This window comes from Homarus americanus, unplaced genomic scaffold (assembly GCF_018991925.1).
Source record: "Homarus americanus isolate GMGI-L3 unplaced genomic scaffold, GMGI_Hamer_2.0 scaffold12662, whole genome shotgun sequence".
NCBI lineage: Eukaryota > Metazoa > Arthropoda > Malacostraca > Decapoda > Nephropidae > Homarus > Homarus americanus.
The window spans coordinates 64,443-92,110 of NW_024748230.1; the positions used below are offsets into that span (position 1 = coordinate 64,443).

General features: G+C 46.6%; 1 protein-coding gene across 1 annotated transcript in view; it reads left to right on the plus strand.

Moving 5' to 3' along the window:
• Positions 1-27,668, plus strand: part of LOC121880225 — a 153,293-nt gene that overhangs the window by 35,920 nt on the left and 89,705 nt on the right. Inside the window, exon 2 of the mRNA XM_042387385.1 lies at positions 12,975-14,430. Coding sequence (XP_042243319.1) covers positions 12,975-14,430 — 1,456 coding nt within the window. The remainder of the gene's footprint in view (positions 1-12,974; positions 14,431-27,668) is intronic.

Below are 27,668 nucleotides of genomic sequence, written 5' to 3' on the forward strand. Positions count from 1 at the left end.
CGTGCTTTCCACAGTCACATCAGCCTTGGTAATTCCCTTTGATTATCTCTTTCTATTTTCTTTTCCCTGGGATATTACAGAGTCGCTCACCCTGTTCTCACTAACGCTGGTTCACATCCACGAAGGAGGTTTCCCATCTTTGTGGTTCCTTAGGTCAGTGGTAGAGAGTATTCGCCGTTCACCTGTTTTGTCTTGTTTTGTTTCTCCTATCTTTATCTTCTTCTCTTATTACCTCTTTTTACTTGACTCCCGTTGTCTTGTTTATCTACTCTTTTCCTTCCTTCTCCTTTCTTCCTTCCTCCACTCCTTTCCGTCTTTTCCTTTTCCTTTCTTCCTCCTCTCCATCCCCTCTCCTCCCTACTCTCACCTCCTCTCCTTGCTACTCTCACTTCCTCTCCCTGCAGGTGAGAGGAACTCAAGAGGAGGGACAAGCGGCTGTGTGACCTCACGACTCTGTGTGTGAACAGTCCTTGTAAATGATGACGTGAGAGTCTTCCGTAAGGTCGATATTACAGAAAACTTATCACCTGAAGAATAGGCACTTCAGCTTATTAGACGTGATCAGGCACCCCAGCTTATTTCACTTGATAGACACCCCAGCTTATTTCCTATAATTGGGTACCACAGCTTGTTTCACATAATAAAACACCCTAACGCTAATTTCTCCTAATCTAATCCCACCAGGTAGTGTTGAAGTGTTTAATCACGTGAAGTAAGCTAGGATGTTGAATTTTCCGATGATGTCCCCCCCAAAAATAATTGAAAATAGTCAAAATTACACTAGAACTGAACTTTGCATCAGTTACGGGATATTATTAAGTTCTTACGATGACACTTCCTGGTAATCAAAGTCTTCCCAAAATGGCATCAGAATTAAACTGAGACTCGACCTTAAACCAGGTACGGTCATTCCCCCGGCTGAAAATGAAGGGATTTGGGGGGGGGGGGGGGCCTAATTACCAATGGTTTCAGCTCGTACCAGGAAAATACAACGTAGCTTACGAACGTTTAAGAATTGGGTCCTTGTACGTTTAATTTTGACCTTTTAACATCTGCTGCTAAGTTTGTACGAAGGAAAAATACAACGTAATGACGAATTTCCTACAATTTGGAAGCAAGTCACTTACGTCTCCTCTCCTCGTCTTCCTCCCCCTGCTCTCCTCTCCTTCCCCTGTCCTCTCCTCCCCCCCCTTAGCCTCGTATTTCCACAAGTGACATCTTGTCGCTCTCTGTCTGTCATGCTCAACAATGAGAGAAAAAAGAAAGTAAAAATTGAAATTGAAAGAATAAGGAACAGAAGAAATTATGATGGAAGGAGATTGAAAGAAGAAGCGAAGAAGAATAAAAATGTTGAAGAAAAAGAATAAAAACACATCCGGTATGTATGTATGGTTAGGTGAGGTTAGGTTAGGTTAGGTGAGGTGAGGTTAGGTTAGGTTAGGTTAGGTGAGGTTAGGTTAGGTTAGGTTAGGTTAATGTATGTTTGTTAAATACTTGTTCCGGTACACTATGCTTCAGTTGACCGGAATAAAGTGCACTGAAGCAGAAACGCTTTGGGTACTGGTCAACGCTGTCCTCCAAAAGGTCAATGGTTAGGTCAGCCGGTGGGAGTACCTGAGATAATCCGCCCGGATGTAGTTCCCAAGTTGGTAATATTTTCGGTTAATATTAGCTGTGTACTGTATGGGGTGCTGGCTGTGTGTGTGTGTGTGTGTGTGTGTGTGTGTGTGTGTGTGTGTGTGTGTGTGTGTGTGTTTGTTTGTTTTGAAGTCTAGCCTGTTTATTATTATTATTACTATTATTATTATCATAGTAAACTGTGCTCTATAAATACATGGCGTTCTCCACCTTGGTGACCAGAGAGAGAGAGAGAAAGAGAGAGAGAACGTCATTTACCAAAATATTATTTCTATGCCAGGTCACGTTCTTCATATCATTCCCCTTGTTTCATTCCATCTTTCTTTCTTTCTTTCTTCTTCTTTCTCGTTCTCTCTTGTCATTGCTCTTAACCTCGAGTCTGCACTTGGTAATTCAGCCTCCCAGAAAAATTGACAAGACGTAATCAGCCCTTCAGCCCCCCGCCCCTCATTACCACCCAACTCAACCTTCCCAGGCTACGATTTCACTTGCTGTCAATCAGTACTTGGGGATGGTCTCCCCACGGAAGGCCAGACTATCATAGGCGAGGGCGGGTCAGGAGTGTCAATACTGCCTTAGGTGACGGCGCGCCCCTTAGTCCTTAGGTGTGGGACACAAAAATACCCTTGACCTCTGGGGAAGGAGCCCTGGGGGAGCACTCGAGAAGCTCCCCAGCCCCAGTGAGTGTTGGCTTAGGCTAACACTGGATCAACACCCGCCCGCCCACCCTTCCATATTTTGGTCCGAATTATAGTCGACTTCGGGTAAAGTTGATCTGTGGGAGAGAATGACGGGTGGAGATTATTGATGAGGGGTGGGATGGTAGTTACGGCTCCCCCACCCCATAAAGGGAGGGAGGAGGAAGATTACTGGGGAGGAGATGTACCAGTGACGGTAGTTAGTCTCCCCATCTCATCAAGGAAGGAGGGAGAGGAAGAGGGGATGGGGGTGACTTATTTTTTTTTCCTTGTACTGGCTTTATTTAGTCCATCGTCCGTCACACTATGAAGTTGTAAGCGCAATATCCCGACAAGCATAGGAGGGAAAAATGACCCAACTTTATTCATAAATGACTTTGGAGGGATGTCGTGACCTGATTAATTCTCGGTGACCTCGACTAGATCTTCCAAAGGTCACGGGGTACATTCTGTGGTGTGTGCTGTAGGTATTTTGAGGCAACCATCATCACTATAATCACTTGAAGATGAGCCACCCTAATGCTAACCTAACCCACACAGATAGCGTTAGGATGGTTAATCTTTAGGTGAAATAAGCTGGGGTGTTTAAGCTTCATGTCACTTGTATCGTTGGTCAAAGTAAACGTTATAAGGGGATCTAAGTGTTGATTTGTTTTATATGTGATACCTCTTCAAGTGGGATCCTAGGGCCTTCCTTTTAGTTGGGATTCAATGCTTTATAGTGGGGTCTAAATAATCGAATTATATAGAATCCTCGTGTCAAATTATATAGAATCCTCGTGTCAAATTATATAGAATCCTCGTCAAATTATATAGAATCCTCGTGTCAAATTATATAGAATCCTCGTGTCAAATTATATAGAATCCTCGTGTCAAATTATATAGAATCCTCTTGTCAAATTATATAGAATCCTCGTGTCAAATTATATAGAATCCTCGTGTCAAATTATATAGAATCCTCGTGTCAAATTATATAGAATCCTCGTGTCAAATTATATAGAATCCTCGTGTCAAATTATATAGAATCCTCGTGTCAAATTATATAGAATCCTACGAATTTCCACAAACAATGCTCTTGGGTCCTCCTGTTGAATGATATAGAATAAACCATTAAAACAAATCAGTACAAAACAAAACACTGATCTGGGTTTATACTTCATCCAACAGTTTTGGGTTTGTAGCGTGTAATAATGCAGGGAGGCAAAGATGGTGAGGAACAAGGAAGGTGGGGGGACGTTCGCTTGTTTTATGTACCTTGTTACCTGAGAGAGAGAGAGAGAGAGAGAGAGTTACTTTCTTGTGTTTGTGTGTGTGTGTGTGTTCTTGATAGATACGCTCAGGTTCTACTCTCTGTTCTTGCTGGGTTCAATTGTCGTTTGTTATTGAGTGTTGGTAAAGCGTCTCAGGTTCTCTGTTCTTCTGGTTGCGGGTTTTTGGTTGGTCTCTGTTGCGGTTATTCGTGTTTTGGTTGCGGTTTTTGGTGGTCGTCTTTGTGGTTTTTGTTTGGTGGTTGTTGGTGCAGTAAATAGGTAGTAGTGGTGGTTAGGTTGTGACGTGGTACTACCTGGACTGTGACGTGTTAGTTGGGTTGTGACGTGGTAATGGTGGTTGTGACTTGGTAATAGTGGTTGTGACGTGGTAATGGTGGTTGTGACGTGGTAATAGTGGTTGTGACGTGGTATACTTGGGTTGTGACGTGGTAATAGTGGTTGTGACGTGGTATACTTGGGTTGTGACGTGGTATACTTGGGTTGTGACGTGGTAATAGTGGTTGTGACGTGGTATACTTGGGTTGTAACGTGGTAATGGTGGTTGTGTTTAGGTGGAGTGTTTATGGTAGTAGGTGCATTGGTCGTGGTTGTTGGGGGAAGTAGCACTGGTGACGAAAGAGATGCTAGTAGTAATAGTGGTTAAAAGGGAGGGATAGTGGTTGTTGTGGTTGTGGGTACCGACTGTAAATCCTGTTTCCTGGGGGAGTTGCGGTTATGACTTGCACACACACACACACGCACACACACACACACACACACACATACACACACACACACACACACACACCTGGAGGACACAGACAGTAACTGGAGTGTGCTTCGAGAGCCTCTTACAATAATCCTCCAGAGACCATGAGAGAGGGGAAACAACCACTGAAAGTATACATGAAAGTTGGCCTTGTGGGTTGTTATTCTTGTTTACTAAATTGTTATTGTTGTTGTTTGTGTTGTGTATTATTGTTATTATTATTGTTATTATTATTGTTATTATTATTATTTTATTATTATTTTCATTTTTTTTTTATTATTATTATTATTATTGTTATTATTATTATTTTCATTATTTTTATTATTATTATTATTATTGTTTTTATTATTATTATTATTATTGTTTTTATTATTATTATTATTATTAGTAGTAGTATAGTAGTAGTATTTTATTTTTATTGTTATATTTTTCATTTATCCGTTTTTTAACTGATCGATTCAGTAATTTACTTTTAGAAGCGTCACACACACACACACACACACACACACACACACACGCACACACACACAGGATCACCAGCGTCACAGAACACACACAACCACCGTCGACAAACACACACACAGGGACGGACGTTGATTTAGGCCTGAATTAGGATTAACAAAAAATTCTGAACCTTAATTTTGTTCCCCTAACTGGTACTAACCTAACCTAACTGCTACTGGACGAACGTGTTTAGTTATGGTAGATTCTCTTTAATTTTCCCCTTAACTGGTAATGGGGAATTTTTAGTTAATGTGGAGTCTGTGTTCTGTAATATCTTGCCCATAACCAAGCCTAACCTAACCTAACCTAACCAAGCCTAACCTAACCTAACCAAGCCTAACCTAACCTAACCTAACCTAACCTGAACTACTAATGAGGACAGTCTAGCTAGTAGAGTCTCATGAAGTTAATGTCCCTAAAATATAGATAAATAAACGTATTCAGTTAATGTTTTTAGAGGAATTTAGTCCTTAACTGATACCTTATGAACGTATCTGGGGCAGGTAAAAATCAACATATTTTTGTCAATTTTACATATTATATTAATTTTCCCTTTAACTTAAGTCTTACGAGGAAAATTTAACTTACGAGCCTTTGAGAAACTAGCATGGTCACCCCCTCTCGTTATATTGTTTAGATCTATCCTGTATAAAGTCTAACACAAATTGCTTCTTTTGTAATTTTTTTTTTATTTGTTTTGTGGTAAATCTTTATGCCATTATGTCCTGTCAGGAGAGAGAGAGAGAGAGAGAGAGAGAGAGAGAGAGAGAGAGAGAGAGAGAGAGAGAGAGATCCCCTAAACTGCGTGGCCTAGGAGTGAGGTTTGGCTCCCCTGTGTGTCACCCACTAAACTAGAATAGTGGTGGGGGAATTAAACTGGCTTAACATCAGCGAGGTGAAATGCTGCTCACTTGGGTACTGTACTGGCTGGTAGAGACGAGGATGCTACCTTTATATTTTAAGTCATGTCATGGTGAAATTAAAACTCGTTTGAAGGATGCTCAAGGGCCCTGCTGTCTCAGATTAATACCGCGAGGGAGTTAAACCATCTTCACGACAGCGTGGTTTAATGTTGATGAACTGGATTAAACTAGAACGGTGTCTTAGGGGAGTTAAACTAACTTAATATCAGCGGGGTTCAAAGTTCCTACTACTGCCAGAGGGTTTAAACTAGCTTACTGTTGGTGAGAGTAAAAGCTACTCGCCCGATGAGTTCATTGCGTAAACAAAAAAGTTGGAGACTGATCGTTTGAGTGTCACACGGTGGAGACGAATGTAGGAAAAAAGTCAGAGGGAAAATAGTCACGGGAAAATAGTCACAGGAAAATAAGTCACTGTATATAAATTTGCTCATTGGTTTTAGTGCAAGTTTACTTTTATTTATTTATCCATCCGAAGTCAACCTAACCTAACCTAACCCAATCTAACCTATGATATTCACAGAGAAAACTCACAGGAAAAATGTGATATTTTTCTTGTGATTTTATTTCCATTTACCGTGTGTAGACAATGGTGCCATGATCGCTGAGAGCAAAGACGACGATGTTGACAACGAGGGTGAAGGAGTGTTGATGGTAAAAACGTAGCGGAAGGGGAAGGGAGTGTTGGTGGAGGTGATGCTGACGACTTCATTAACGGGATCATGGTAAGGGGGAAAGAGATGAAATGGTACACACGATGATGGGTGAAGGACGACCTGTACCGAGGAGGAGGGCCGTAAAGGATGACCTGTACCGAGGAGGAGGGCCGTAAAGGACGACCTGTACCGAGGAGGAGGGTAGTAAAGGACGACCTGTACCGAGGAGGGCAGTAAAGGACGACCTGTACCGAGAAGCAGGGCAGTAAAGGACGACCTGTACCGAGAAGGAGGGCAGTAAAGGTCGTTGCGAAGGAGACGTGCTAAAGGACTAGTATAGCAGATATATCAGGTAGTAGGGGGAGGGTCAAGGGCGGTAAGAGGAAGGAACAAACGTTACCACAGACGTTGGTAGTGGTGGCGGTGCCCTGTCCTTGTTTGTGGACAAATTGTGTGTGTGCTGAGGGTGGTGGGAACAGTGGCCGGTATTGACTCTAGGGGCCTTTGATACCTGACGGTGATAGCGGCGTTGCTGGTCTGCCTGCCTGCCTGCCTGCTGCCGTGATAACAGCTGACATGGGGGTAGCAGGAGGTGGGGAGGAGGTTGTCTCTTGTGTTGGGGAGTGTACGTGAAAATAATCTGGATTGTATTTCATTTCACTAAGCGACGGTAAACATTGACGTCGAAATACACTCGAGTCTCCAGCGTATTTCTTAACCACATGTTGGAAGGGAAAAAAATAAGTCATGAATCTCCAAGAATCCGGAGCCTTAAAGGGTGACTTAAAGGCGGTAGTGGCAGCGGCGGCGGCCATATTGAGTCGTGATGAGCCATAGTGGTCTTCAGCCGCTCTGAGGATGAGGGTGCTCGGCGGGCGAGGCGAGGCTCTCCTGGGAAAAGAAATCTGGTTGAGCTACAGTGTTGATGGCGCCCGCGTGTACCTCCGTTATTCACTTCCACTATTATTTTCCCTTTTTCTGTATTATCTTCTTCTTTGTTTTTATTATATGTAACGCTGGATAGATAATTAGTTTCTCATTTAACATTTTCTTTGTTTTTTATGATATACTTAGAGTTACATTGATGATTATATTAGTTCAGTGCTTCTTGGTTTGGCACGACTATATACGGCACTGTACTCTATAAATACTATGTTGAACCTTCTGGTAGCTTTTGTCAAGTTTGTATTTTTATAAGTGACAAATTAAGTAATGCTTTCCCCAGATTTATATTTTTTAGTTATCTCTGATATTTTGATAATATATACAGTAACTAAATAATCGTAATTAAAGGAATTATAGGAATCTCAAATCACCAAAGAATTACAAGAATCACAAAGAATCGTAAGAATCACAGAGGACGGTCTCTGGTCGGGTTAGCCTTGGGGTCTGTCTACCAGGTCAGCGTGTTGACCGGAAACTTTGGTCGACCTCACATGACCTCACTGATAGAAAGACGCGGCCGGTTGCCAACTTTTGTTTTTGTCGTGGATTTAAGGACCTTTTTTAATGTTTCCTTTCTTGTCGTTTGATGAAAGTTGCTGTTGTCGGGTAAGGACGTTTCTCTTATGTTTTCTCTTTAAGAATTGAGTCTTAAGATTATTTTCTGTCATAAGAGAATTTATTTTTTTACTTGTATTTTTTGTGCGTTTTTCTCTGTGTATTTTTTTTATAATTTGTTATTTTTTTATGATTACTTTGTGATGTAAAATATATTGGATTTTATAAACTTTCAGTGGGTTTAAAATTATTGTAATGGAACTCTTCTTGCCTAACTTCAACATCTATCGTGTTATTTGTCATCTAGAAGTGAAGTTATGAATTGAAAACATGGATCTGTTTATATCACCTGATGTATGAACACACCTGTACACTGATTGAGGGGGTTAGGTTAGGTTTAGCGTTTGGGTGGTTAATCTTAAAGTGGGGGGCTAATCTTCAGGTGATTTTAATTAGTTTGTAAAGAATATTTTGGGGTTTTGTGTGTGTGAGGGTTTGTGGGTGAGCGTGAGAGGGCAAGAGTGAGACTAATTCTTCCTCTGCCTCCTCTACACCCGGCTCTCCTCCTCTCCCCCTCTTCCTTCCCTCCTCCCCCTCCCCTCCCCTCCCCTACACCTGGACCTGACGCTGAGGCTCCCTTCTGCCGCACTCTGACGCACCCTCACCAGCGAATACTCACGCACCCACACGCACCATCAACCAGTGGAGCGAATACTCACACACACACAGCCTCTACTGCCAATACTCACAAGCAAACTCATGACTCTACGCACATACGAATTTAAATGCACACACTCACTTCTATATTAACAGACTTTAATTTATTTGTACGTAGTAATGTATAATAGTGTATAATATATCAGGGGGACTGTATGAATGGGGGTGTGAAGGTGTGGGGGTATGTAAAGGGAGTAAGGGGGGTGGAGTTGATGGACCAATTGACTCAAAGGGAGAGAGTGGGCTGGAGGGGATGGTGAGGGGTTGACTAGATAGACGGGGTTGCATTAGCCCATTTCTGTGTTCCTTGGTAACTATCTCCTCCTCCTGTACCCTGTCTTGACACACACACACACACACACACAAGTCAAACACAGGCCCGGAGACAGCCACTCGATGCTCTAAACACACGTCACCACCACCACAATGTTGTCGTGACCGTGTTTCTAGTTAGTGTGTGTGTGTGTGTGTGTGTGTGTGTGTGTGTGTGTGTGTGTGTGTCTGTGTGTGTGTGTGTGTGTGTGTGTGTGTGTGTGTGTGTGTGTGTGTGTGTGTGTGTGTGTGTGTGTGTGTGTGTGTGTGTGTGTGTGTGTGTGTGTGTGTGTGTGTGTGTGTGTGTCTCCAGTGGGAACCTTTTCTATTGTGGTAATTTGTCCAGTAAGAAACTTTGAGCGACATAATAAAGTCCAGAGGAAAATCATCTGGCGGGAATTTTGTCCTCGTTATCATCACAATAAATCGTCCGACTCCTCACAGTAACGGGAAGACACGGCTCTTACTCCCGGGTAATGGAGTAGGCGCCATTATTACCCCATTGGCCATTACAATTAACGTTACGTGAATTAGCTTACTCGGCTCCTTCATCCGACGAGCGCCATTATGATCCAGAGAGATTCCATTTTTCCATTAAGACGCTACGACCTGTCCATGACCTGTGAGGGGGAGAGGTGAGGGAGGGGATAAGCTCCAGATTCTCCCCCTCCCTACAGGTCTCCCCTCCCCAGGTCCTCCCCCTTCTCTTTGGGTGATCTGCTGATTTTTTAGGTCCCATTCCCTGACTCCTTTAAAGACTGCTGGCATAACGGGTCCCTTCTCCCTTACCAGGTCACTTTCATCCTGACCATCTTTTCCACTGACCTGCAACAACCCCTTCACCAGGTCCCCGTCACCCTGCCTCTCTCCTCACTGACCTGCTACACCCCTTCACCAGGTCCCCGTCACCCTGCCCCTCTCCTCACTGACCTGCTACACCCCTTCACCAGGTCCCCGTCACCCTGCCCCTCTCCTCACTGACCTGCTACACCCCTTCACCAGGTCCCCGTCACCCTGCCCCTCTCCCCACTGACCTGCTACACCCCTTCCTCAGTAACCTGGCGCCTTCTCCTCTTTCCATCCGCTTCCTGTGTCGTCTTCCGGCAGTACGATAACTTGATAGCGATCAGCGGCGCCGTCCATCTGTCTGTCTGGCTGACGTACGATAGTTTAAAGGCTCCCCCAATCGTCTGTTTATCGTATGTAAACAAACACACATGTGTCTCTGTGTCGTATGAAGAACTAACGCGACACGGCTACAGGACACGAAGCACTTAATGTAAACAAAACATCATTTACAAACAAAATAAAGTACATCATTTACAAGAAACAGAAACATCTCATTTACATACAAGCAGTGAGGCACGTAAGGGTGTAAAAGCCCGGCACGAACAAGGGTAAACGGGCAGGCACTCTTTAAAAGCACGGACAGGCGAGTGTAAATAAAGCCGGGTATCGACAACGTTGGCTTATCAGTGAGCTGTTAACAAACAACCTCCGGGAGCCACACTAAACAAACAAACGAAGGCAAACACACTATAACCTTCCTACCTCCCTCCCTCCCTCCCTCCCTCCCTCCCTCCCTCCCTCCTCCCACTTCCCTTCAACCATGATTCTGGCTTTGATAATAATAATAGTAGTAATAATAATAATAATAATAATAATAATAATAATAATAATAATAATAATAATAATGGCACATATTCTAATAATCTTCCTTAATAATGGGTTACATACCGTCTCATTTGAACTACCGAACTGAGTTAATGACCAAAATGGCGTCGAAATTACACAGAGACTGTAATTTCACTGTATTCTTATATCCTCCGTACATGAACGAATGACCAATGACGTTATCACTGAGTTAAATCATAGGAAAAAAAAACACCAGAACAAAATATCCCTCGCTTGATAAACAACTTCCACACGAGAGAAATCATACACTAGTGAGATCAGAAAAACCGGAGATTGTGTAAAAACTGTAAATAAAACCCAAAACGTTAACGCTTCAGTGTCCTGCTCCCTCTCACCTACTTGTCAGCCGGAACAAACAGCAGATTGCCAGGCTGGGAGGAGCGATCTGTGTACGTGTACTGATCCTGACGCACACATGTAGTCTAAAGTTATATGGCCCTGTGTATAGTTGCGCGTTATGTATACGTAACCCCATTGTATGAGTGTAGTTCATGCATATGTATAGCTTATGTATACACTTAGGACGCGTATATGTATCGTTCACGTACACTTAGACACGTACGTATATAGTTCACGTACACTATGAGACACGTGTGTGTATAAGGTCACTTACACTTCGAGGCACGTACATGTATAGCTCACGTTCCCACACTATCCATTCATTTTCCCCTTCTTTTTTTTCGCTCTTTATTCATTTCCTCCCTATTCCCCTCCCTCAGTTACGAAGGAAGGGAGGAGGATGATGGGAGGGTGGGAGAAACGGGGAGAGAGAGAGAGAGAGAGAGAGAGAGAGAGAGAGAGAGAGAGAGAGAGAGAGAGAGAGAGAGAGAGAGAGAGAGAAAGATTCAGGGATGGTACAGGAATAGGAGGTACTGAGACCTTTTGAGAGGAAGGATGGAGGGAGGAGGGTGAGGGTAGAGAAGGATGGATGGAAGGAGGGGGGTGAGAGAAAGAGGGAGGGGGAAGGATGGTCCCTGAGGTACGCGGCTGGTGTTCAAGGGTCCTTCAGTGAGGCTGGGGACTGGAACTGAGGAGTCATTATAAGGAAGGGAGGAGGTGTTGGGGAGAGGGAAGGGGAAGGGGTGTTGGGGAGAGGGGAAGTGGTGTTGTTTGGGAGGGAATGCTGATGATATTTTTTCCAATTATCATCATCATTTTCATGTTCTTCGTCTTTTGTCATCATCATTGTCATTACTGTCATCATCATCATCGTTGTTATTTATCATTACCCGGCATTTTTTTCGTCTTTGTCTTCATCATCATTATTACCGTCAATGCCACCATTCGTTATCATCATTGTCAATATCACCAAATCGTCATCATCATTGTTAATATCATCATCATCATCATTGTGTATGTCATCATCATCATCATCATCATCCCTTACCTCTGAGATCCCCCTTTAGCTACTAAAGGTGACGTATAACTGCAGCCACTAACGTAGAGGAGTACGCCAAGGGGGACACAGTGACCCCATCTGTTCTCCCATAACAGATATTGAACACTGTAGATGAAGTACTCGATCTGTCGAAGTCGATGATAAAGGATTCAATAACACTAAAATGTAGATAATTATCGGTATATCGACTGGTGGGAATTGGTTATCGTGTCGTGAGTATACCGTAGCCATGAGGGTATACAAGTGTGTACCGCAATAAATAAAAATCGGTATATTGTTAAACAAAAAGGTGTTCGGTATATCTACGTGTATTAGGGTGTCAATTATGTTCTTTTTTTTTTGGCTTTGTAGCATGTATTGGTGAGCCAAGACAGTGTTTACCTCTGTACCGGGATATTGGACTTGAGTTCTCTGTTGTTGCAGTACTTTATATATATATATATATATATATATATATATATATATATATATATATATATATATATATATATATATATATATATATATATATATATATATATATATGTGTGTGTGTATGTGTGTGTGTGTGTGTGTGTGTGTGCTGCAAAATATACTGAATGTTTATGAGTCTGTGTGGATGCTAAGATTTATTTTGTGAACTGTGTATGTGAGTTGAGGATATGAACCTGTGTTTGTGGATATTTGTACTTGTTGTCTTGGCTCTCACTTGTAACTTTCCACACTTGTCTTGCATCACTCTCCCCATTATTACTCTCCCTTCTTTAAGGTTCCTCTACCCCTTGATCCACCCGACACAACAGTGGGAGAGGAGTAGAGCCAGTGTATAAACAATAGAAGTATAGATTGGTTGCAACACTGGGCAGGGCGTGTCCCTCCTAGCTGCTGGCCGCACTATAACCTACAATGACTAATCCCACTTCCTTTGGCCTTGCAGATGGAGAACCCGGCGTTCCTAGACAGCGATCAGTCCGTCTACGAGAGCGTGCGAGGGACCCCACGCAACATGTCCCAGCGGCGACCACACCACCTTCCCACCATCCACCACGCCCACACACATACCCCTAGGGGCGTGGGCGTCCCCCAGCACGTGGCCCACGTCCACAATGGTCGCGTGCTGGGAGTGACGGGCGTGCCGGGCAACAATGTACTGCCGGGAACGGTGGTGCAGATGTCCGGAGTGCCCACCTCGGCGGGGCACACCACTACCCTCTACCCAGACCCATCCCTGCCGCCCCTCTGTCCAGCACACCTCGCCCACCTGCCCCACGGCGAGCCCATGTACTCCTGCCAGGCGCCCCGCGACCACGACCACGTCTACCAATGCCCCGGCCACCGCGGGGATCACGTCGACCACCGCGACCACCACCTAGAGCACCGCGACCATCGGGACCCCCGCGAACACCATGTGGATCCCCGTGAACATCGTATAGACCCTCGCGAACATCACGTGGACCCGCGCGAACATATGGACCCTCGAGAACATATGGACCCTCGCGAACACCGTCTAGAACCCCGCGAACACCACGTGGACCCTCGGGAACACCACGTAGATCCTCGGGAACACCACGTGGACCCTCGGGAACACCACGTGGACCCTCGGGAACACCACGTGGACCCTCGGGAACACCACATGGACCCTCGGGAACACCACATGGACCCTCACCACTTGGACCCTCGGGAACACCACATGGACCCTCGGGAACACCACATGGACCCCCGGGAACACCACATGGACCCCCGGGAACACCACATGGACCCCCGGGAACACCACATGGACCCCCGGGAACACCACATGGACCCCCGGGAACACCATATGGACCCCCGGGAACACCGCCTAGAGCCACGCGAACACCACCTGGACCAGCGGGAGCACCGTCTGGACCCGGCGCTGGACCACCGGCCGGACTACCACTACGGGGGCAGCGACTACTCTAGCACGGAGCCCATCTACGCCCAGCCGCACCTGTACCCGCGCGAGGGGGGCCCCGGTACGCCCACGCTCGGCTACAACAATTCTAGGGGCTCGCTACGGGCGGCGTCGACGGCCGGCACCCCAGCCAAGTACCTCGTCCGTACCGATTCTTGTGGAAACTCCACCTCCTCCTCGACCCTGCCTACTGTATCCGCCCTGTTAGCTCGAGAGGCCGCCCACATCCCGCCCACGCCTGCTCATACTACCACACCCTCCCTCCGCTCCTCCTCACGTCACGGGAAAGGGGGAGCGACGCCCACGCCGGCGAAGCTGAAGAGGCAAGGACTGTTCCGGGCGTGGAAGGTTAAGTTCATGCGTGGGGAGAGAGGTGGTCGACGGGCGTGTGTGGTGCTGACGGCCGTGGTGCTGCTGCTTCTGCTAGTCCTGGGTGCCCTGGCTGCCGTCCTCTACCTCACACGTGAGTACCCTCTTAACTTGTTTACACCATAACGTGTTTTCATACCTTGTTCACCTGTTTACACTTTGTTGTTAATTTGTTTGTACTTGTTAACTTTTCAACATTTTGCAGTTAACATAATATCATGTTGTCGCTGTTAAGTTGTTTACATTTCACCTGTTGTTAATATATTTAAAAGACGGTAACTTGTATCAAAATAAAAATCTCCATTCATCAATACACAGGACCCCGGAACACGAGTCTTTCTGTGTAGTTTTCGCGTCTTGGGTTTAATCTGCGTCAATAAGACCTTTGAACTTGCTGCCATCTGTGAATGAATTATGTTACGTGTGTGTGTGTGCGTGTGGATATCGCTGCGTGTTATCGTGAAGTGGATATAGTACGTGTATGATTGGATATCTTGTTATTGCATGTGGATATCGTTCGTATGTAAGATGCCATGACTGTACTTGGATATCGCGTGTGTACGTGGATAGAGTATATAAGGGATAATAGTGCGTGTGTATTCAGCTATCGTGATTGTGTGTGTACGTGTACTTATGGGTCTGTGTGGACGTGAATATGGCGTTTATATACGTGGGTACCATGCGTGTGTACGTAAATACCGTGTGTATGTGTGTGTGTGTGTGTGTTAGTGGATATCGTGCGTGTGTGTGTTAGTGTGTGTGTGTGCGTGCGTGCGTGCGTGCGTGTGGGTTGCCGTGATAGCATCGTGGCTGCGGGCGCGGACAAGAGACCCGCCATCTTCACCAACCTGCAATAAAACACACCCGACCACCACCGACCTTCTCCCCCGACTTCTTACTCCCGACTCCTCTCCCTCCTCATCCCTCCCTATTCCCCTCCTTTATCCTTATTCCCTACTCCTCTCCCTTATCCTTTCTCCCAACTCCCTTCATCCCGATTCCTTTATTCTCTCTTCCTTCATCCATCCTGACTCTTTCCCTCCCCCTTCCTTCATCCTGACTCTCTCCTTCCCTCCTCCTTCATCCTGACTCTCTCCTTCCTCTTCCTTCACCTTGACTCTCTCCTTCCCTCCTCCTTCATCCTGACTCTCTCCTTCCTCTTCCTTCACCTTGACTCTCTCCTTCTCTCCTCCTTCATCCTGACTCTCTTCTCCCTCTTCCTTCACCTTGACTCTCTCCTTCCTACTTATTTTTTTATCCCAACTTTTTGCTCCTGGACTTAACTCCCCAAAAAACACACATCCCAGACAACTTAAGAACTCCTCGCCTCATTGCCTAGAGACAGCAACAGCGATAGACAGCAGGAAGAACAGCAGGAGATGCAGCAGCCAGTAACAGCAGTAGTAGACCAGCAACAGTAGCAGCAGGATGGCGAAGCTGCCTCTTGCTACGTAACCCTGACCATCAACAGCTTATCACGTCAGTTTCGTAATTATTCCCTTGTTAATTTTGGTCTCGTATTCACACCTGGGGTATTATGTTCTCTGCTACACACCTGGGGTATCATGTACCCTCCTACACACCTGGAGTATTATGTTCTCTCCTACACACCTGGGGTATTATGTTCTCTGCTACACACCTGGGGTATCATGTTCTCTCCTACACACCTGGGGTATTATGTTCTCTGCTACACACCTGGGATATCATGTACTCTGCCACACTTGGGGTATCATACAGATAGGAGACTCATTCCAGCAATTCCGAGACTCATTCCAGTAATTCAGACTCATTTCAGTCATTACGAGACTCCTTCCAGCCATTCCGAGACTCATTCTAGCAATTCCGAGACTCTTCCCAGCATTTCCAAGGCTCTTCCCAGCAGTTTGGCGATTTGTTCTAGTATTTTGGAGTCTCGAGCGTGTATGGAGACTCCTGTTCCCTTCTGTACAGTGTATGATAGAAGGAAGGCGAAGGGATGGGCAGGTTGTTACTAAGGAGGCCGCTGGTGGGATGGAGATGGGTGTCGTGGGATGGGAGAGAGAGAGAGAGAGAGAGAGAGAGAGAGAGAGAGGGATAGTTTGACTTGCTAATGAGAGGCCGTAGGGTCGTCGAGGGTGGCTGGCTGGTTCAGGTGTTACATGACAGTATTGTTTGTGGCTTTTAACAAGTTCTCTGGTCGGCGGGGATGCCATTTCTAAATTTATCGCGCGGTGTTATGTAATCCCAATCTAACCTAACCCAAACCATTCTAGCCTAACCTAACTTAACCATTTTCCCAGTGGATTTTCATTTAATAGGATTTTTTTTCTTCAATGGGATTTCCTGAGTTAGGATTTTTCACCAATGGAATTTTATCAAGGGATTTTTCACCAATGGAATTTTATCATGGGATTTTTCACCAATGGAATTTAATGAGAGAGGATTTCGCTTCAATGGAATTTTATCAAGGGATTTTTCTCCTGGGGTTTATCGTCCATGCACCCTGCTGCTCGCTGTGCCTGGACTAAATCTCCCGACTTTAATCGCTCTCATACTTTTCGGTCAACTGCCTCTTAGCTCGTGCCAATGGCCTCATCAGGTTAATGTAGCTTTGACCCCCACTACGTGTTGGAGTTTATGTTATTTGCTGTACTTTCACGGTGTGTGTGTGTGTGTGTGTGTGTGTGTGTGTGTGTGTGTTTGTTTGTTTGTTTTCGTTTTATGTCTGAGGTGGTTATTTTTTTAATAATAATAATAACCTCGATTGCGATGACAACCCAGGGTACTATAAGATGGTACTCAAGGAAATAATTATTATCGTACTCAAGGGGTTAAATCATCGTATCAAAAGGAATGATCTATCTTACTTAATGGCCAAATTTATTACACTTCTTAGGCCTGGGCATCAGACTCAAGAAGTTAGACCTCTCTTGGGGGAAAAAAAAACAATCCCTCGTGCGAAAAAAAAACATCCATCAGTCAGCTCAGGAAAGGCAGGTAAGTTAGTTTTGGCTCCACGCAGCACCAAAAACTCGGGTGTGTGCGGAAGACATGGGCATAAAACTTATATACCACTTGGGAGTAACGTGGGAGCTTACTTGGGTGTGAATTACATTACTGGGAGAGAAAGATGCATGAGTTGTGGGGAGGATAACTGGACTGGGGTGAGGGGGGGAAGTGGGGAGATGCTTTTTTAATGTCTTCCTTGCCTCTTATTGTCTTCCCTTGTATCTCCTTGCCACCCCTACTTCCCCCTGCCACCTCCTTTCCTCCCATCTCCCCCTGCACCTTCCCTTACCTCCCCTTACATCCTCCCCATCCCCTACGTCCTCCCCTCCCCCTATCACTTCCACTTCTCCCTATCTCTCCCTGCTTCCCTCTACCACTTCCCGCACTCCCCTACCACCCTCTGCCACCTTCTCTCTCCGTACCTCCCCCAGCCACTCCCCTCCCCAGCCACTCCCCAGCCACCTCTCAGCCTTTCCCCCCCGACACACTTCCTCTCAGCACCAAGGAGGAGTAGTTCACCAGGCATCAGTGTACAAATTGTGTATAAAACGTGGTGTGGGGACTGTCTGGTGTCTAATCAGGCGGGTCGCAGCGCTGGCCTCTTGTACCTGTCTTTCCGCGGCCCGTACCTGCCAGTCACCGCCGCCCTCCACGTGTTGCTCGGGTTTACGGCGGCGGTGGAGGGCGAGGGAGGTGGTGTGGTTAGGTAGGGGTGAGGGGTGCGGGTAAAGTTGGGGTGTGGGGGTGTGTAGAGGGTAGGGAGAAGGAGAGTGGGTGAGGGTGAGGGTGCAGGAGGAGGGAGGCAAGGTAAAAGGATGGTGAAGGGTAGGGAGGGATGAGGGAGGGCTTGTGGATAGGGTGGGAGGCGCGAAAATATAGAGAAAGGCTGACAGGAAGGGATGAGAAGAAGAGAAGGGGTTGAAGAGAAAAGACAAAGAAGAGGAGATGCTGGGAAGAAGGCTGGTGGGAGGGGAGAGGAGAGTGTTGTGCAGGTATGAGGGTGATGGGTAATATGTTGTGTCGGAGGCAGGAAGGGGAGGACAAGGAGTAGGGAGAGCTAAGTGCTAAGAAGAGGAGAGGGGAAGAAAAAAGGAGAAAACAGAGGAGGAGGAGAATGGTGTGAAGAAGAGAGGAAGAGGAAGGAGATGAGAAGGAGTAAGAATAAAGAAGAAGAAGAAAGAGCCCGTTTAAGGAGGTGCCAAGGAGACTTTAAGAGGAGGTGCAGGAAGTAGGTAGTGAATGTCTTCATTATTGCAGGATCTGAATGTGCTGGGAGGAGGAGGGAGTGTGGAGGTGTATTTTGGAGTGGGTGGGTGGAGAGAGGTAGTGGGTGGGTGGAGAGATGGAGTGGGTGGGTTGAGAGAGGGAGTGCGTGGGTGGAGAGAGGGAGTGAGGGCGAGTTTAAGAGGTGGAAAAGTGACTTGAACTTGACAACCAGACTTGAGTGACAATGTCGACTTATTGCAAGATGGTCACAGAAACAACCTGGCTTCTTAATCACGCTGGATTTACTGTTGCTCACATGGTAGGAGGAAGGTGTAAGAGGTGTAGGGGAAGGGAAGAGTGGTGAGGAGGAAGGGTAGGGTAAGAGGGGCGAGGAGGAGGACCCGGTAGAGTCGTCAGTTTCCCCTAGAAGGTGGAGAAAGGAGGCAGGTCTTACACAGGCGATGACTCCCTAACGCTGCTGTGGGTGGCTGACGAGGGGGTGGTGAAGGTGGAGGAGCTCGAGGAATATACTTTGATCCTATTGGTCATCTCCCTTACGGTGATAAGTTGGGTTCAGGTACACTTCTCTCGTATCTACACCATTTTAGTTAGTTACGGGCTTAAGTCAATTTTAGGTACGTTTTCCACATACTAAGGTTAAAGGTATAGAAATAAATGTTTTTTCGTGTGATAAAATAAGCTGTGTGTCATAACCATTAGAGACGTATAGTGTATATGACTTGGAGATGAGAAACGGAAAGGATTAAGAAAATGAATAGTGATGAAGTTTGACTAGAGGGAACTTGTGTGGGATGGGGGATAGTGTAGGCCAAAATTACCTCAGACAAAAACTCCTTTGGACAAAAAATAACCTAGGACAAAATTCCCCTTGGACAAAATCCCCCTTGGACAAAATCCCCCTTGGACAAAATCCCCTTAGGACATAAACCTGATCTAACCTCACCTAAATTTGATAAACATTAATGTAGAAAATGGGGGAGGGAGGGGGGGGAATTTTGCCCTGTTTTTCACTTAAACTGATGGGGTTTTGTCCAGGGCAATTTTGTCCGGGACAGTAAGGGGCATTGCTTGATAAGGAGACAGATAATAAACTCACGTATCTCTTTAAGTTTTAGGAAAGAGAACGTGGAAGGGTTAGATAGTGTTCTTTAATGTTATGTATGGCGTGTTTGGTGGTCATTAATTTTACTTGTAATTGTTGATACGATCTGTTGTGTTTCATTACTAGACTCCCGCAACTGCTCCAACACACTACCACTATCACCTTCATTCCTCCTTCACCCCCACCACAACCCTCACTCCTCCTCCTCTTCCTCCACCATCACCCCCACTACCTCCATCATCACCTTTCATTCCTCCTCTTTCTCCACCATTACATCCACCACCATTATCATCACCCCTCCTCCTCCTCCTCCTCCTTTTCCCCCCTTCCTCCTCCCCAGTAGACAATATTCCAGGATGGTGGGGAGATGGTATCAGGTTTACGCCCCAGAAAGGGTAATCGCTAACATAAGTACAGCTCTGGACCTGCCCAAAATCTCCCCAGTTCCTTATTGGGAAGTATGGATGGGGGGGGGAGTTGTCGACGGGGCGTGAGTGGGGAGGGGCGGGTGTTGTTGGCGGGCATGGGTGGGGAGGGGGGAGGGGAGTTGTCGACGGGGTGAGGGGGAGGGAGGGGAGTTGTGGTCGACGGGGCGTGAGGGGAGGGGAGGGGTGTTGTTGGCGGGGCATGGGTGGGGAGGAAGGGAGGGAGAAGAGGATGGAATAGAGAAGGAAGATGGGGGAGGGTATGAAAGGGAAGAAACGAGACAGGAGGAGGAGGAATGAAAGAAGAGGATAGAAAGGAAAGGAAAGTTAAGGAAAAAGAAGAAAAATAGTAGGAGTATGAAGAAAGGTGGAGTGGCTGGTTGACATACGAGTTAAGTGTCCAGTGTCTTGTGTGTGTGTGTGTGTGTGTGTGTGTGTGTGTGTGTGTGTGTGTGTGTGTGTGTGTGTGTGTGTGTGTGTGTGTGTGGCTTTTGTTGTATTTCTCTGCGTGTTTCTGTTTTGTTTTTCGTGTGGTGGTGGTGGTGATGGTGGTGGTGATGGTGGTGGTGGTAGTGATGGTGGTGGTGATGGTGGTGATGGTGGTGGTAGTGATGGTGGTGGTAATGGTGGTGGTGGTAATGGTGGTGGTGGTGGTGATGGTGGTGGTAATGATGATGGTAGACAGTGGGAGCAGGAGGGGAGTAATGTTCAAGGTTACAGCCTGACCAGAGACCAGTGTTTCTGAAGATAATCTAATAATCTGGTAGAATTTTCAAGCGTGTCGGGAGAAAATTTTAGCGTGTTGGTGCAAGTTAAAGCGCAAAGAAGCTGACACGCTAGAGGGAGAAATACTGACATATGTAAGCGGAATATTATTGGTATTCTCTGTAATTACACTTGTACACCTGTAGAACTAATTCTGTTTTATATTTATTTTTAATGGAGAGAGAGAGATGGGGAGGTGCAGGGAAGGGAAGTTTAGGAAGGTATAATAATAATAAAAATGGTTCCGACACTGGCCAAGAGGGATCGGTTATAAACCCAAACAGCGGGAGGCCTTACCCAGTAGATCGCTTATACTCCCGTGACCGCTCCTGCTGCTCTTCTGGGACTTCTGTTGGTGTTATTTTTGCTGGTGTTGTTGGTGTTTCTGTTGGTGTTATTTTGTTGGGGCTGTGTTTCCGTTGCTTCTGTTGCTGTTATTTTTTGTTGGTGCTGTGCTGTATCCGTTGCTTCTGTTGTTGCTGCTGATCGCCTCCACCATCACCACTGTTGTTCAAAACTTCAACTATTTCCTTCAAACCACAGAAAAAAAAACCTTGGTGACGTAACTTATATTCACACACATCTTCTCGTCCCCTCCCCACCTCCTGTCCACCTCCGCTCCTCCCGTCCCTCCCTCCTCTGTCCTTCCTCCTTCCCTTCCTTCCTTTTCCCCCTCCCTTTCCCACCCACTACGGAACACAAGACACACAGCCTGAGTGGAGAACCTGAATTGAGAGGAAGGGAGGAGGTGTTAGGGGAGTAAATACCTCATTGTTGGGGGATGGGAGTGTAAGGGCTGGGGGTGTGGGAAGGTGTGGGTGTTTGGGTGGGTTAGGGGTTGGGGGTGGGTGGTTTGCGGTAAGATATATATAGGTGTTGTAAAAGGAGGAAACCATCTATATAAGGCGAGGTGGTTGTGTTGAGCTGGAGACACACAGGGATTATTGGGTCGAGTTCGGGAGTTTCGTGGTGGACGTTTCCTTTTTTAAGGAGGGAGGGAGAGAAGGGGGAGAGGGTGAGAGGATTATACTACGCCCATAATTCCTAACGGGAGATGAAGGGAAAGGTCTTATGAGAAAAGAATTTATTGGTCCCGTGGAAAGGTTCTCATGTATAACCAGGACGATATCTGTATTGTACTTACGGTTCGTATAGTGACGATACATAAAGCACGATCATATAGTTCACGAATTGGTTAACACTACGATATGGAAACGATAACCGCCTGGTGATTAAAGTTAAGTTTGTTATTGTCGAAAGTCGTTGATTTCTTGATTTTCTTACGTTACGATATCGGTACATTATGACGATAAGGTTGAAACCCCAATAACTAACACTTGAAATATTATCTCAAGCTTCATGCCGTAAATAATCAGGTATCGTAACTTTAGCCTTTAGTTTATATACCCAAAATATACTACCATTTTTTTTTCAATGTAAGGATAACATGGGAGAAATATTCAAGGTAGGATAGCGCGCACCTAGACATCACCTTCAGTGTACATAAGACTTCTGGCGTTACTGAGCGCACGGATGCATGACTCGTACAAAAAAAAAAGACGCATGGACTGTGAGACGTGTGATTTACTCAAGAAGAAGAAGACGAACTATTCACAAGGAGAACATGATAACATCTAGTGCGGGAGGAAACGACTGTGAGACTGGGATCATGGTACACAGACACGTAAAGGCTGTAAGTGTGGTGGTGTTCTTATAGAGGTTTGGGTTGTACTGTACCATCGACCAGCTGTTATGGTGGACACACACACACACACACACACACACCACTGACACAGATCACAGCTCCTACATGACAGTGGATTTTCGAACATAACGATCCCATATTCGGATCCCAATAGAGGTAAGGGTTTTAGCTGCTCACTTGGGCTGTCCTTGGTTGAATCGATATACTCTTTGTCGTTGTTTGTCTACCTGTTCTGTCTTTATACGTGCTGAATGAATGTGACCTTGTATAAAGATTTTTACTTAATATCTATTTATTTATCTGTATCTATCCAGTTGTCTATATGTCTATCTCTGTATTTATGCATGTATGTCTATCTAGACTCGTCAGTGAAAGAGACAGCACACCGTTAACGCCTCACACCACACAGCTTGACACAGTATTGCCTCCCTCACCTGTAGTACACAAGATGTGGAGGAGGAGGAAGGGGCGATTAGTATGCGCTTAAAGAGATTCACTTTGGAAATTATTATCTCAGGGAGACTCTGCAGGGAGGGGACGCTCACTTTGCGATTCGCCACGGGCCACAGCATTTTTTATGGTCGAGATGGGAATTGCCAGTGCCTCGCGCGGTGTGTTTATAGCATGTCCTCCCTTCCCCTACCCTTACAATTACTGCATGCGTTCAGGTGCTCTTGAGTGAGGTCGCGTCGCCTGGGGTAGTGTTGCCTCTCTGGAAGGTTTGGGGTGGTCGCATGTTACCTGTGGCTAGAAGTGCGGTCGCTTCCCGTCGTGTCGTGTAGGATGTCACGGGTCTTGTAGTCTTTTGTGTCATCTGTAGGGATAGATTGTGGGATCCTTCAATCACTTGGTGGTCGTAGACGTCCAGTTGTTCCCCAAAAGTAATCATGTTGCGTTGCGTCGGCACTCTTAAGGTCGTGGTGGTGGCGCCTGGAGGGTGGGTCGGGACATTACTTCTCTCTGGGTGAGGTTTGTGCTCCTACACGTCGATCTAACTTGTTTATAATTTGTAACTTAACCCAATTTAAGCAAGGTCAGTCACTACCTTGCTTAAATTGGTTTTATTTGCGATTTAGTTAGTAATTAACCCAACCGAACATGGACGGTTGTTAACATTCTGGGTGGAGACGCATGCGCACATACCTCGCCCAGGAGGTATGTCCCCGAGGAACTATATCTCGTGACGCCGACCCGCCTCCGTTACGCCAGTTATAGGCTCCCGGGACTCATTAGCGTCTGTGAAGAGATGGTCTAAACTTCTTGAGGGATCTTTGGGCTTTTCAAGGCGTCCTGGGCAGTACTAACATGTCATGAGGGGTCGTGAGGATTCATGTATGTCTTGGTGGTGAAAGTTTTAACCCCTGGGATGTTCTGCAAGGTCATGGGCGCCCTGAAGGAACCTGTGATGTGATGTCTTGGACGATACTGGTTTGTTCTGGAGAATTTTAGGTTATCCTTCAAAATCCTGGGGCGTCCTGGAGAATCCAAGGTTGTCCTTGAGGATCCTGGGGTGTCCTGAATATTTACAATGATCTGGAGGTATCCTGAAGTGATATTACAGGAAGGATACTGTCAAGGTCTGGGTCCACCTGCTAGGGTTTTTGACGAGGTTGCGAATCCCGCCCTGAAGCTGTTGTTGATGATTATTTTCCTGACCAGGACTGTCAGTCCAATTTTCAAGAAAATTACAGGTCGAATCATCTCAAGGTCCAATTGTTCAGCCCCAAACAAGGCCATTTTGGATGTTGGGCCATAATCTCGTAAACAGCGAGATAATGGTCAGCATCCAAAGTGGCCGCCACCTTGAAAATATTGTGTTCGCTTATGCTTCAGATCATGGTAGTGGCCATATCAGATCATGACACTGGTCCTGGCAGAGTGAAGGAGTGACTCATTCTCCTCTCACGATAATCGACAACACGAACCCCCCCCCCCAACCTTTCCTCCCTCTCCCTCCCTCTATCACCCCACCCCCACACAACATGTCAGTCAGACCAATAAGGTTGACATTTAGGGCTGACAAGAATGAAATATCGCCTCCACGAGATTTTGTAGTTACCTCATTATTGTCCCCTCCGTCTTGGTCGGCTTGGTCCGGGTTACGTTAGGACTTTGCTTTCTTTGCGATGTCCTGATTACCATTTTATTGCTAGTTATGCTATTGGGTTACGGGACCGCATGTCTGGTTTCCCCCGTTATAAAACAATTGGTCTATCGATTGCTGGCGAGTTTATGGTTTAGTCTTTTATTGCCCCGTAACCTGATATGGAGGGAAGGTCGTCTGTCGCTTAAGTCAGTGAGGGTCCGGGGGAGGTGTGTTAGTGTTAGTGAAGATGGTGGTGGTGGTGGTGGTGGAGTAAGGATAAATGGTAATTGGAGTAGGGATGGTGGTGATAGTGGTGTCGATGGAGGTGAAGGGAAGGTGTCGTGAAGGGTAGTTGTAGTGAAGGGTATTTGAAGTGCTGAAATAATTTATGTGGAAAATGCTTACCTCTCTCTCTCTCTCTCTCTCTCTCTCTCTCTCTCTCTCTCAGCACCAGTTTATCGGACTTTTTGATGACATCCTCTTCCTCATTTTGCTCTTTCTGCTCCTGTTCCTCCTTCATTCTCCTCCTCCTCCTCTTCTTTCTGCACCTCCTCTTCCTTCTCTGTCTTACTCCTCCTTCTCTGTCTGCTCTTCTTCCAGTTCTCTTCCTCCTTCTCCTCTGCCTGTTCCTCTCCTATTTCTCTTCCTGTTCTCTTTCTTCTACATCTCCCCAGTCATATCCCATCTTCCTGTTATTCCCTTCTTTCATCTTTTCCTCTTCCTTCTCCTCCTTTTACACCACACCTCATTTTCTATCATCCTCTCATTTTCTTCACCTCTCTTCTCTCTTCCTCTTTCTTCTCTTGACTTCTTCTCTTATCCCCCCTCCTCCTCCCTTTTTTTAAAACCCTGACGTAATCATAATTAATATTTGGAAACTAAAATACTCACTTTCTTACCTCAATTATTCTCAAGCCAATAATTATCTCCCTTTGCTGCTTCTACCCCTCACCTTCACAACCCCTTACCTTCACAACCCCTCACTTTCACAACCCCTCACCTTCATAACCCCTCACCTTCACAACCCTTCACCTTCACAACCTCACCTCCACAACCCTCCACCTTCACAACCCTCACCCCTTCACAACCCCTCACCTTCACAACACCTCACCTTCTGACAACCTCTCACCCCTTCACAACCTCTCACCATCCCAACCCCTCACCACTCCACACAACCCCTCACCCCACAACCCCTCTTCCACAACCCCTCACCTTCTAGCCCCCTCACCCTTCGCCCCTCCCCACAGCCCCCTCACCTCCCCAACCCCCTCCTTCAACCCTACCTCCCACAACCCCTCCTGTGCAACCCCACCATCCACAACCTCACCATCTGCCCCTCCCCATCACAACCCCTCACCTCCTGACCCTCACCTCCTGACCTCACCCACAACCTCCACAACCCCTACCTCCCCAGCCCTCCTCCCCCAGCCCCCTCCCCCTGCCAACCCCTCCCTCCCAGCCCCCACCTCCCCAGCCTCACCTTCAAACCCCTCACCTTCACAACCCCTCCTCCACAACCCCTCACCTCCCACAGCCCCCCCACCTCCCCAACCCCCCACCTCCCACAACCCCTCCTCCCCAGCCCCTCTGCAACCCCACCTTCCCCTTCCCCCTTTACCTTCCCAACTTTGCTTTGCTGGCCCCCTTTAGCAAAATTAGTACCTCTTATCCTTAACCCTTTGTTGACATTACGTACTAAAACCCCTCCCCCACCCACCTATCTGCCTATACACACTCTACCACCACCCCCTTTACCCTTAGAATTTACCCCTTAATAGGTTTTTTAGTCCCCTTTAACCCCTCCTTTGTCCTCTCCCATAATTGTTGCACTCACTCTTTCTTCTACATTCTTCCTCTTTCGTTCCTTTCCCCTCCCTTTCCTTCCCTTCCTCTGTTCTCTCTCTTTCTCCCCTTTTTCCCCTCGTTTACTTCTCACTCTTTCTCCCTCTCTCCTCTTCCCTACTGCCCTGTACCTACCACCTCCCCGCTTACTCATCCCTCCTCCTCCTTATACTCTCTCTTCCTCCTGTCTCCCCCTCCCTTTCCTCCTCCTGTCTCCCCCTTCTCCACCTCTTACTACTACTCCAAATCCTTCTTTCTCCTCCTCCTACTACTCCTCCTTGCAACGATAGTGCACCATGGTCGGGGGCCTCCTGGCTACCCTATTATTAAGTGAAGGTAATGAGATGTGTCCCGCGATGGATGATCCTACACCGGTAATAATGCTGGTATGTTCAACTACCCTCCCTCCCTCTCTCCATCCCTCCATCCCTCCAATTATCCTTTCTTCCTTCCATTCATCCCCCCATCTCTCATTTCTTCCTTTCCTCCCTCCATCCATCATAACTCCCTCTCCCTCCCTCCATCTATATCCCTCTCTCCCTCCTATCCCTCTCTCCCTCCTATCTCTCTCTCTCTCGCCCTCCATTCACCATCCTATTTCATCCCTTCCTGCCCTCTGTGTGTTCGTTCTCCTTTCCATATCCTCTTCCATCCCATTCTCCTCCTTCCCCTCCATTCTCTCCCCTTCAGATAGGCCTCATTTCCCTTCCTCTCCTGTGCAAAGCCTCAGTTCCCTCTCTCCTTCCTCCCCTCCTTCCTCCCCTCCCTCCCCTCTCTCTCCTTCCTCTCCCTCACTTCATCTCCCTCCTTCCTCTCTCCTCTTCCTTCCTCTCCCCTCCGTCCTCCCCTCCCTTCCTCTCTCTCCTCCCTTCCTTCCTCTCCCTTTCTCCTCATCCCTTCCTCCCACACACACACACACACACACACACACACACACACTACACTACACTCTCGCTGCGATGGTCGCGCGATAGTTGTACAGACAATTGGTGCTCGGTACGGTAATTCCCGCGTGCGCTGAGTGAAGGTCAGGTTGTGGTGGGTGCGTCAGGCTTTGTTTACGTGTGGTGGCGTACGATATTATGCAAGTGATTTCCGCTCGAATATACGTTTTTTACTTGTATTAAATTGAACGTAATATAAAAGTTAATTACTCTTTGTTACCTTTAATATTAGACGGTGTTATATTTCA